The sequence below is a fragment of the Phyllobates terribilis genome, unplaced genomic scaffold (assembly GCF_046119375.1).
Source record: "Phyllobates terribilis strain yellow unplaced genomic scaffold, ASM4611937v1 Scaffold_1__5_contigs__length_1240528914, whole genome shotgun sequence".
Taxonomy (NCBI): domain Eukaryota; kingdom Metazoa; phylum Chordata; class Amphibia; order Anura; family Dendrobatidae; genus Phyllobates; species Phyllobates terribilis.
In genome coordinates this window covers 803,797,160-803,809,943 of record NW_027362761.1, presented here as the reverse complement: position 1 = coordinate 803,809,943, position 12,784 = coordinate 803,797,160, and the positions used below count along the sequence as shown (strand labels likewise).

At 39.3% G+C, this 12,784-nt stretch overlaps 1 protein-coding gene across 1 annotated transcript in view; it reads right to left on the bottom strand.

Annotated features, from left to right (window-relative positions):
* The window catches only part of GPAT3 (glycerol-3-phosphate acyltransferase 3), a 131,200-nt gene that overhangs the window by 6,309 nt on the left and 112,107 nt on the right, over positions 1 to 12,784 (bottom strand). Inside the window, exons 7-11 of the mRNA XM_073637111.1 lie at positions 12,274 to 12,389; positions 11,493 to 11,548; positions 10,155 to 10,240; positions 6,765 to 6,893; positions 3,515 to 3,594 (exon numbers count right to left, since the gene is read on the bottom strand). Coding sequence (XP_073493212.1) covers positions 3,515 to 3,594; positions 6,765 to 6,893; positions 10,155 to 10,240; positions 11,493 to 11,548; positions 12,274 to 12,389 — 467 coding nt within the window. The remainder of the gene's footprint in view (positions 1 to 3,514; positions 3,595 to 6,764; positions 6,894 to 10,154; positions 10,241 to 11,492; positions 11,549 to 12,273; positions 12,390 to 12,784) is intronic.

Genomic DNA, 12,784 nt, shown 5'->3' with positions numbered 1-12,784 from the left:
AACTACGAACATGGACTTTTTCCGTCAGTCCGTTTTAGTATTTGGAGGCTCTTACCACAACCATTTTACAGCTACAAAGTTCGGGTCCACATTGAGTTCTATGGGGTTCAGGTTGAATTTCAGATACCCGAACCGAATTTTGGACTAAAGTTCACTAGAACCCAAACATCCACGGGTCTGCTCATTCCCAATTATAAAGTCTACACATACACAGCAATCTGGTTTGTGGCATTTTTGCAACTTTCCTTAGGGTCAGAAACATTTTTTATGAAGATGCAGCCTGATTTAGGTATTTTTTTTTCTGGGGCTCCTTTCTCTGAGCTTCTTTATAGGACTTCAAAAATGCCAGGAAAAACCTATACCAAATGTCAGAAATAAATACACCAAAAAAAATTGTGAAAAATGTGGTTACTGGACTCTTCAAGTGCAATATTAAGTAATAAAGGGGATTCATAGGAATGGTAGCAATATAGTCCGTATACATATATATAAAAATGAATATATCCAGGTTAGATATTGGCTACCCATTATTGGACTTTACTTGACCAATCGTCATAGACATATAAGGAAACCACAGCAAAGACTGTCAAAAAGGGCCACAAGGTTTGTATAATCATAATAAAAATATTAATTTATTGACAATAACAGGAAGAATAGGGGGGAAAGTGCAAACGTGAAGGTAGCTATGTACACATGGGACGCACAGCAGTGGAGCTACAATTCATTAAGATCTCAATAACAGTGTATAGTATAGATGCATCTCCCATATGCCATAAATACATGGCTGTATGAATGGATATATTACCCATACCAAACACTCAGTAATGTGCCACAAAATTTTAATAACCATATAGGTCTATAAGGCATATCTATGTGTCTGGGGTGATACCCTGCAGCAGTAAGATCACATTCATATACAAAGCAAGGTCATGTCAGTTTTACCAACGATTCAATACCTGGGATGCAAAGGAGAGAGCGAGCACAGAGGACTCCACTAGCAGTGCGTCCGCCCCGACGCGCGTTTCGGTCCGGCCTTCGTCAGGGGGATTGGTATATGAAAAATGCATATATACTATACACTGTGTTGATATCTTAATGAATTATACAACCCCTGGCAAAAATTATGGAATCACAGGGCTCGGAGGATGTTCATTCAGTTGTTTAATGTTGTTGAAAAAAAGCAGATCACAGACATGGCACAAAACTAAAGTCATTTCAAATGGCAACTTTAGGGCTTTAAGAAACACTAAAAGAAATAAAGATTAAAAAGCGCAGCTTCCCGAGCACTGTGCTTAGGGAGGGAGCGCGCTCGCGCCCTCTTAAAGGGGCCGCGCGAGCAGTCCTAAAGAGTCCCCGGACAATGGCCGGAGGACTTCTCCTATATAAGGCACCTCCTCCAAAATGGAGATGCCTGTGCAAGGTTGTTGTTCCGTGTGCTAACACTTGCTTCAGCCCTCAGGTCCCGCTGCCTGTCAGTCCAGCCCGCCAGTCTGCCAGTTACCTGCTGTGCCCGCCAGCCTGCCTACCTGGAGCACCTGCCAGTTACCTGCTGTGCCCGTCAGCCTGCCAACCCAGAGCACTTGCCAAGTAACCTGTCGTGCCCGCCACCTTGCCTATCCGGAGCGCCTGTCTGGCTATCAGCTGTACCTGCCTGCTTATCTACCTGGACCACCCGCCAGCCTGCCTGCCGTGCTCATCAGCTGTAATGGTCAGCTCCTGTCATCTGACCCGTGGGAGTTGCCCGCTCTCACACAAGGTCTGTCCCAGAGTGACATCTGGTTCACCAGCCCAGTCCCTCCCTGGTTCACGGAGTTGACTAAGCCGCCGTGTGACCTGGGTCAGGTCGAGAAGGCACTTAGTCAAGCCCCTCTGGTCCCTCCTTGCACCGAAGCACAGAGGTTCCACCACCCGGACCCGTAACACTTGCAGTTTCTGAGGCATGGACTTAATGAGTGACAAACAGTACTCTTCAGCAATCTGGCTCCAACTTTCTCTGATTGCTGTTGCCAGATCAGCTTTGCAGGTTGGAGCCTTGTCATGGACCATTTTCTTCAACTTCCACCAAAAATGGATAGAGATCCGGACTACTTGAACGCCATGACATTGACCTTATGCGTCTTCTTTCAAGGAATGTTTTCACAGTTTTCGCTCTATGGCAGGATGCATTACCATCTTGAAAAATGATGTCATCATCCCCAAACATCCTTTCAATTGATGGGATAAGAAAACTGTCCAAAATATCAATGTAAACTTGGACATTTATTGGACGATGTAATGACAGCCATCTCCCCAGTGCCTTTACCTGACATGCAGCCCCATATCATCAATGACTGTGGAAATTTGCATGCTCTCTTCATGCAGTCATCTTTATAAATCTCATTGGAACGGCACCAAACAAAAGTTCCAGCATCATCACCTTGCCCAATGCAGATTCGCAATTCATCACTGAATATGACTTTCATCCAGTCATCCACAGTCCACGATTGCTTTTCCTTAGCCCATTGTAGCCTTGTTTTTTTCTGTTTAGGTGTTAATGATGGCTTATGTTTAGCTTTTCTGTATGTAAATCCCATTTCCTTTAGGCGGTTTCTTACAGTTCGGTCACAGACATTGAATCCAGTTTCCTCCCATTCGTTCCTCATTTGTTTTGTTGTGCATTTCCTGTTTTGGAGACATATTGCTTTAAGTTACCGGTCTTGACGCTTTGATGTCTTCCTTGGTCTACCAGTATGTTTGCCTTTAACAACCTTGCCATGTTGTTTGTATTTGGTCCAGATTTTAGACACAGCCGACTGTGAACAACCAACATCTTTTGCAACATTGCGTGATGATTTACCTTCTTTTAAGAGTTTGATAATCCTCTCCTTTGTTTCAATTGACATCTCTAGTGTTGGAGCCATGATTCATGTCAGTCCACTTGGTGCAACAGCTCTCCAAGGTGTGATCACTCCTTTTTAGATGCAGACTAAAGAGCAGATATAATTTGATGCAGGTGTTAGTTTTGGAAATGAAAATTTACAGGGTGATTCCATAATTTTTTCCTCAGAATTGAGTGATTCCATAATTTTTTCCCTCTGCTTGGTCTGAAAAAAATTACCCTTACTGAGTACCACATTTTTAATCTTGATTTCTTTTAGTGTTTCTTAAAGCCTTAAAGTTGCCATTTGAAATTACTTTAGTTTTGTGCCATGTTTGTGATCTACTTTTTTTCAACAACATTAAACAACTGAATGAACATCCTCCAAGCCCGGTGATTCCATAATTTTTGCCAGGGGTTGTAGCTCCACTGCTGTGCATCCTATGTGTACATAGCTACCTGCACGTTTACACTTTTCCCCCCTATTCTTCCTGTTTATTATTGTCAATAAAGAATATTTTTATTAGGATTATACAAACCTTGTGGCCCTTTTGATCGTCTTTTTCTTCTTGCTGTGATTTCCTTAAGTGCAATATTAAGCAGAGGTTGGCAGGTATTTGAAGGTAAACTTAAAATTAAAAAGCATTGGACACTTACCATGATAGTTCAATCAGTCCACCTTTTTTTGCAATGGCAGATTTAACTCTGTTAGCAAACTGAACAGCATCTTCATTCTCCTGAAATCATAAAACCAGTGGCCTTAAGAAGTTGTTCAAAATTGTGCAAGATTTTTATAGAATTGCATCAAAGCAGAGAAAGTGATCGAGTGATAAAATAATGAAATAAACTACTTGTAAATTGTTTAGTGCTTCGTTGGTCTTGCCAGTACCTGTTAACTGTCCTGCAGTGATGACATGCTGACCATCTGCATATGACCACTGCAGCCAATCAATCTATTCTGAAGTCTTGTGTTTGCATCACTGCTAAGGACTGCAGCAGCCATGGGAGCATTGTCATCACAAGAATAAAGGGTGATTTACCAAGTTAGTATAGATTTTGTTGTTTTATCCCTTGCATTGAGACTTTTTTTTTTTTTTCAAAATCCTGGATTTTCTGTTCACAGCAATATCAATTTCTTATGGCTGGTTTGTATCACTACGTTTCCATAATGAAAACATTTAAAATAATCATTCGTTTTTATGCTACCATATTCAGATAGCTATATTTTGTGGAAAGAGCAGCAGTAATTAGTTTTTTTTCATTACTTTTTAAATACATTGTTTATTTTTCAAACACATTGTTTTCATGTTTTATAAAAGCCATTTATCACACGGGATAACGTAATAATGTTATAAAATGGGACATCACAAATACAGTGATATAATCTGGAACAAAAAGGAAATTTTTATAGAACCTAAAATATAACTCAGCGCATACCATTGGTATGTTTTTTTAAATTACAATGCCTGCCATTTTAAACAAGGGTGTGTAGACTTTTTATATCTACCTTATATTGGATATATTATAAAGATAGACCTATAATGCACTGAACTATAATACAACTTAATGGTCAAATATCTATAAGGTGACTTAATACCTAAAGGAACAAAAGAAATACACACACATCTATATATTGATACTATAATAATTATTGCATGAAGGCAGAGAAATAGGAAAAATTGCAATTCTGAAAAAGTTGGGACGCTGTATAATATGTGAAGAAAACAAGAATGCAATATCAGAAATCTCTTATAGCCATATTTTATTCACAACAGAACATAGAACACAGATCAGAAGTTGAAAGTCAGACATTTTTTACTTTAAAAAAATGTACTCATTAAAAAAATTGATGGCAACAATACATTTAAAAAATGGTGGGAGAGGCTAACAAGTAGCTGGAAAAGTGGTACTAATTAAAAACAGCTGGAAGGTCAATTTTCAACTAAGCACATGTGTATAAAAAGAGCATGTTAGAGAGACAGTCTCTCAGAAGCAAAGATGATCAGAAGGTTCACCAATTCTTGAACAACGGTGTCTAAAAATTGTGGTACAATTCCAGAAAAATGTTCCTCAATGTAAAATTGCTAAAACTTTGAATACCCACCATATACAGAAAGTAAAATCAAAAAATTCAGAGATTCTGGAGAAATCCATGTGCACAATGCTGACAGCCAATACTGGATACTTATGATCTAGGGGCCCTCAGGCGGCACTAAATTTTAACCCCTTCACTCCCGGGCCATTCTCAGTTTTTGCGCTTTTGTTTTTTGCTCCCCTTCTTCCCAGAGCCATAACTTTTTTATTTTCCTGTCAATATGGTGTGAAGGCTTATTTTTTGTAAAACAAGTTGTACTTTTGAACAGCAACATTGGTTTTACCATATCGTGTACTGGAAAATGAGAAAAAAAATTCCAAGTGCAGTGAAATTGCAAAAAAAATGCAATTCCACAGTTGTTTAGTTTTATTTCTTCTTGCCATTTCACTAAATGCTAAAACTGACCTCCTGCCATTATGATTCCCCAGGACATTACGAGTTTGTAGATCTCAAACATGTATAGGTTCATTTTTATTTAAGCGGTGAAAGAAAAATCCAAAGATAGTTAAAAAAAAAGTTGCCATTTTCCCTAGACCCATAGCGGCTCCATTTTTCAGCATCTTGGGTTAGATGAGGGCTTATTTTTTGCGTGCAGAGCGGATACCATTTTGGGGAAGATACAATGTCTTGATCGCCAGTTATTGCATTTTACTGCAAGGTTTCGGCGACCAAAAAAACCGTAATTCTGGCGTTTTGATCTCTTTTCTCATTACGCCATTTACCAATCGGATTAATTCTTTTTATATATTGATAGATTGGGCGATTCTAAACGCGGCGATACCAAATAAGTGTATATTTGTTTTTTTTGCTTTGTTTTGAATGGGGCAAAAGGAGGGGTGATTTAAATTTTTAAATTTAATTTTTTTTTGTTTTTTTACTTTACACTAGCTTCAATAGTCTCCATAAGAGACTAGAAGCTGCGATCAGATCACCTGTGTGCAGTAGCAGAAATGCTCACTTGCTATGAGCACAAACCGCTGGACGGTGCTCATAGCATCCTGGCGATGACAACAGCACGGGTTTCCTGCAGACCCATAGACTAGTATTGGTAATTTTCATCCGTGATACTAGTAACTAATTGGACATGTCTCTGATTTTTACAGTGACACGCGATCCTCAAAAAAAACACAGATATGTGAACAGCACGCACCATAGACTATGCTGGGAGCGTGTTCAATCGGTGAAAATCACAGGTAAAACACCTACTTGAAATAAGGGGAAATCACTGATTTATCTTTAACAACGTAATCTGACTTAATCATGTGCCGACCTAGTGAACTTTGACAACACACACTGTCATGTGTTGGTTTGGCGTCTTTATTTGAAATTCAAGCCTTTAAAAACTGACTTGTATGTTTAATGTCTATATGGGGTTGTTTCTTGAAGTGCCTGTCGCTTCGAAATGCGTTGAATAAAGACTGCAAGTTTAATAATTTCCTGTGAATTGACGTCAATAAAATCGGGATCCATTGAGGGATCCACAATGTTTCCATATCTTCATTCTCTTCGGTTTTGACAACCCGTGGATCCGCAGCAGCTGAACATCGACTTAAAATCCATAATATCATGGATCAGATTAGCAAAATCTGATAAGAATACTTGTTACTGTTTGTCGTATAAGATCCTATTTGTGTTACTTTCTTCCTAGGGTTTTATCTTGGATACAATTTAATGCAGTAACCTGAATAAGGTGACTCTCTTTCTAACCACTTACCCAGTTTTGAAGATACAGAGTTGAACAAATTGTATAGAACAGCACTCCCAGATTTCAGCCTCCTAAAACCATTTTAATGAATAAGTCATATACTATACCTGTCTGGTCATTGGAGGTAGGTACCACACGTTGCATTTGATGGCCCAGCTTGTCATCATTCTCAGAAGGTACTTCACCATTGTGTATTTACTGCTGTTCCAAAATGCATCACCAAACTGAGGGTCATACTGTAAAGAAAAAAAAATCTAAAATGTCTGCATTTGTATACTTAAACGGAGATGCTGAAATGTCACAATGTTGTCCTTGTATATCAATCGTAAGGCCATGTTCACATGTTCATATTTAGTCAGTATTATACATCAGTATTTGTAAAACCAGAAGTAGAATAATCAGAGGAAAAGTATAATAGAAACACGTCACCACTTCTGTATTTATCACCCACTCCTGGTTTTGGCTTACAAATACGGAGGTAAAATACTGACGAAATACTGAATGTGAGGGAAAAAAAAAAAACAAGAGGGGTAGTAAAATGGTGAAAAACACACAGTTTCAACATTGTCTTTTGGTTTTTGTTTTTATGCCATGGTACAGTAAAAATGACCTGGAAACCTGGTTTTCTATGTCAGTAGGATTACGGAAATATCAACCTGTTGTTTAATTTACAGTGGCAAAAAAATTCAGATGTTTATTAAGATGTTTCCTTTTCCATTAATGGAGCTGGAGCTGTATGAGGGATTGTTTTGTGGCAGAGTGAACGGATCTTTTCATTGATACAATTTTGGGGTACATGCAATGTTTCGATCACTATTTTTTTTAGGGAGGTGTACTGACAGAAAATCTGCCATGCCGGCATTTTGATTCTTTTTCTCCTTATGGCATTTACTAATCAGGTTAATAAATGTTATATTTTGATGGATCACACTTTTATGAACGCAGCGATACGTGTATTTTTTTTTTCATTTATTTTTAGAGGGGGAAAAAGTGGTAACATTCAAATTATTTATTTGTATTTATTTTATATTATTTGTATGTTCCCTGAAGGGATTTGAACCGGCGATCATCTGATCACTTATACTAAATGATGCAATGCCATGTTATTGTGTATAGTGTAACTCTATATAGCGGAATGACCAAGATGGTGGTGACGGGGGCTTTCAGCAGGTTCCAATGCGGTCATAGTAACCCATTGGCTTCCTGTGAGGATGTCACGGGGTGCCGATGGGAACTGGCGTGTTATTACACCGTCTGTGACATCATTTAAATGCCGCTGTCAGAAACAAATAGTGGCGTTTAAATTGTTATTAGTCAAGGCCAGAGCACAGCTCCAGCCATGGCTGTTAGTGACAGATGCTGGCTATTTAATATAGCTGGCATCAGCTGCACATGGAGGAAGCTCAGCCCCTGAACCCCCTCCATATGCGGTCACCACACCTCAGATGTACAGTTACGCTCATATGTGCAAAGAGCTTAAGGTGTGGTTACCATAGAAGTATTCAATCCCATCTGTTCCAAAGTGGATAATCATAAATGGTAAGCTATGTGCCGTAAAGCAACATGTTGTGCAGTGCAAGGCGATTGTTAAAAAAGGCCATGGACACCGAAAAAACGTATTTTCACATAAGTTAGTGCAATTTTATTAGCTAACTGTAACCATGAAGTTTTAGTTTGCAATATTCAGCTTTTATTTTATTTTCAGACCCCCGTTATGCAGTTTGCAGACTAATCCAAGTCTCAGATTTTTCTCTTGTGGGAGTGTCTCTCCCAGTAATACAGGGTGGATGTGAATTCTGTGTGTATCCAGAGTGCAGTCTTCATTTGCTTCTACAGTACATTTGAAGAGGAATTATCTGTAATTTGTTTTCTTTTCCATCCCTGAGACTGTACATGCCTTCTTCCTCATCTTTTTGCAAAGCATTCCGCTGTATAAAAGGACTCTGACACATTTTGAGGATGGAAAAAATAATATTTTAAAATGAAGAATATTCAGAAATTTGGTTCATAAAGTGGCCAGTTTTTGCTCTTATCTTATTCCTGCTACTCCTCTGAGTATTCAGTTATTTGTTCTTCTTTTCAATTCTGCCATTGACCTGGTATTGACCTGGTTATACAGTGCTAATTTTTATAGTCTTTACAAGGGGGTAGAGTTTGGCCCCATCATGATGCACTGCACCTATATTTACTTTGAACAGTCATCCTGTGCTGACAAACCCTTTAAAGGGGTTTTCCACAACTTGAAAACCCCTTTTTAATGTATGTTGTAACTAATGAGCCCAATAAAATTATATAAAAAAAAATAAAAACTCAGAGCAAGGTGTACCTGGTGATTTTGTGCCATTTTTTATGTCAAAAAGTGGTGCAGCCTATCAGCAGCCATTGGTGGGCTGTAATACTTCGGTATGTGCACACATTAAGTATTTGGTGCATAAATATCTGCACCAATTCTGCATCTTTGGCAGGGAAATACGCAGCTTAAAATAAATGCATTTTTTAGATGCATTTTTGCTGCAGATTTTTCCCCGCTCATTAATATGGGTGAAACCAGCAGCAAAAACACTGAAAGAATTGACATTCTGCAAATTGATATCTGCACCAAATTCGCAAATCACAAATAAGCAACGTGTGCACGAGACTTCAGGATTCTCATTCACTTTGCTGGAATCAGGAAGCCCTTGAGGTTTTGTAACGAATCTGTGCAGAAACAAAATGCAACAAAAGCGTGACAAATCTGCAATGTGTGCACAGGCCCTTTAACAGTTCTATCAGATAAAACTGTTCCAACAGAAAATTAATACCAGAAAATGAATTATGTGTGAATTGAGTAGTAGGTAATAATTAATATCTCCTTTTCTATTCACAATTTTCTGTTAGGAATAAACGTAAAGTCATTATTAGTGTTGAGCGAGTATGTTCTGTCCGAGTATGCTCGGGCCGAGCTCCGAGTATTTACAGCTGCTCGGTGATATGGTTGAATCGCTCCCGTGTGCATGATTTGCAACTGTTTGACAGCTTTATTACATGGGAGGAATGTCTATTTCTTACACATTCCTCCCATGTAATAAAACTGTCAAACAGTTGCAAATCATGCACACGGGATCGATTCAACCATATCACCGAGCAGCTATAAACACTCGGAGCTCAGCCCGAGCATACTCGGACAGAACATACTCGCTCAACCCTAGTCATTATGTGTGACAGTCACAATGAGACTGGTAAAATTCCAGCACAATCGGCCCTTTGTGGTTAGTCGCATATGGGCCTATATCATTAAGCATGATGTAGGCTGACACTATAAAGGCTGCAGCCCATCAGTGACTGCTGACAGACTGCAGTGCTCACATGATAAACAAGATCACAAGATCACCAGGGAACACAGCGTTCGGAGTGAATATGCAGCACTGGTCCGGGAGGTAAGTATGCAGTCAGATTAGTGACACTGAAAAGTGGTGGTCCAGTAGTGGGTAACCCTTAAAAAGTCTGCAATTGCTTACCTTTATTGCCACGGGATATATGGTCCCACCAATTTCAAAACTTCCTTTTTTGAACATCATAACAGACGTGTTATTTATACAGGTACCTGCATCAGCAATGAAAGAAAGGGGTTAAAATGCAGAGTCAGATTACATCAATTATTAAAATTAAAGTATTTCCACAGTCATCTCGTATTCCAAAATAAACGGCAGCTGCAAATGACATTGCAGGTACATGCGTGATAAAAAGGAAAGACAAGATGGAAGTGGGGAGAGGGAAGAGTTTGTTCACAGCCCAATAATTGGAGTTACTTGGCATGATTATTGCCACAATGCCAATTTGAAGAAAACTCACAGACAACACTGGGACACCTAAAATATTTTTGCCAAATGTAAAATTTAGAACCAAATATTTGGTTTATAACTATTTATGTGCTCAGACTAAATCAATCCTGCCTTCTCATCCACATGCTAGATGCCCAATGCAATTAAGCCTTCTAATAGCCACCACATAGGGTCACACATCTATTGTATATGATCAGATTAGGAAACTTAAAGGGGTATTCCCACCTCCAACATCATATCCCAATATGTAGTGGGTGCAATAATAATATTAGCAAATGCCTCCAATTAGAAATATAGGACAGTTCTTCTAATTAGCTGTGTCGCTTACCCCATGTGCAGGGCATTGCAGTAGCTTAGGTATCCATGGTTACGACCATTAACTGTTACTATTTGAGTGGTCATAACCACGGATACCTAAGCTACTGCAAGGCCCTGCACATGAGGTAAGCAACATAGCTAATCAGAAAAACTATACTACATTTCTAATTGGAGGTATTTGCTAATATTCCTACACCTACTAAATATTGGGATAGGATTTTGGAGATGGGAATATCAATTAAGTTGAAACTGTGGGAAAAATTTTATATTAGCAATATGCAGCCGCTATTGTAGTGTAACATATGTGCATTCATTTTTTAACGCTGGGATACTCTGTACACTTTAGGGCCTTAACACAAAATGATAATACTGCATGTTACTGTCTTGTACAGAAGTAGCAGAAATAGCGCCCCTGGTGGGCAGCTATTGGCGGAAGCTGTATCTCAGAGACTTTCTCCTCTGTGCGGCCCCTGCATTCACTCTGTACATAGTACTGGTAATACCAATGGCTCTGCATTTGGATCAGAAGGTACGGGAATAACCTTGAATAAAGCAGCAACCTCCAACTGCTACTGGTGTATTCTAATTACCTATGGACTGTGACTGTTTCTCTGAAGGGATACCACTCAATCACGGTCATACAAACTGCAGAATCATCTTGGATACAAATACTTAAAACCACGATGTCAATCTTACCTTCTGGGAAAATCAAAATGGGCAGTTTTTCCTTATCAAAGACATGTTCTCGCAGCCTGTATAAAGAGTAAGTGCAGAGAACCAAGTCAGAAGATGATAGAACGAACTATGCAAATAATAGTGTAGGAAAGAAGAAATGAAAATTACATTTGATTTTGGCATTAGCAATTCCAGGAGGATTTCCTAACCAGAGACATAAAAAAATAGCGAAGCATTACTGCATATGTGTCTATTCTTCTCCCATCGTTTCACTTTTGAAGTATAGCCCCAACTTGTAAGTGGGAGGACTACATGAATGTGTCCCTGTAATGCAGTTAGGAACCATTTAAATGCCGCTGTCAGACACGGGCTGTGGTATCTGTAGAGCTGAACAGGAGACACCTGCCCTGTACGGCGTAGGCTCAGCTTCTGAGCCTGCTCAATACACCTAGACACCACAGAGGATGTGTATGTCCAATGTTGTGAAAAAATGAAAGTGTTTGCCGTAAGAGATTTTTTTTTTTTTATTAGAAGTTGGTTTGATAATCAGTTAAACAAAACAAGTCATGCCTCTATTATCTAGTGGTCGGCTCCGGGGAAAGCAAATCAGCCTGAGACAGGGAATCATGAACATCTTGCACTGTTAGAACCGGGTTTCTGACTTTTGTGGATATTTATTTTACTCGCTTATATAGCGCCATTAATTCCACAGCGCTTTACAGACAATATCGGCACTGTCCCCATTGGGGCTCACAATCTACATTCCCCATCAGTAGGTCTTTGGAGTGTTGGAGGAATATACCTTTTTGTCACCAGGTGGCGATCACGCATCTCAGAACGTTCAAACCACACATGTGGACAAGCCCTTGCCATGGCTCTCTGAATAACGCCCATAAGTCCTCCATGAACCTGTCCAACCTGAATAAGCATATACAATGTGACAATAATAGCGCAAATATTTGTGCCAACAATTGAAAATGTAACTTTGCAAGATATTTTAAGTGCAGAGAGAAAAAAAAAAAAAAACACATTACACATTCAATATCTGAATATTGACTGTCACAAACTGGTTCTCACAAGCCTCTCATCTAGCCAAATCAAATCTCATACTTTGCACTGACGAGGGCCAACAGCCCGAAACACTGTCTGCAAATTGAGATTCTGATTTGGCAAGACTCGTTAAAGGGTTGATTGTGACTTGTAGGATTGCTGCTTCCAATAGGTGGCGCTATAGAGTTCAAGTCCTCTTTTTCTCTGAAGAGGTACACTTGCAGCTTCCTTAGGTAGGTCCCAATCATCCTGTCATCTTCTAC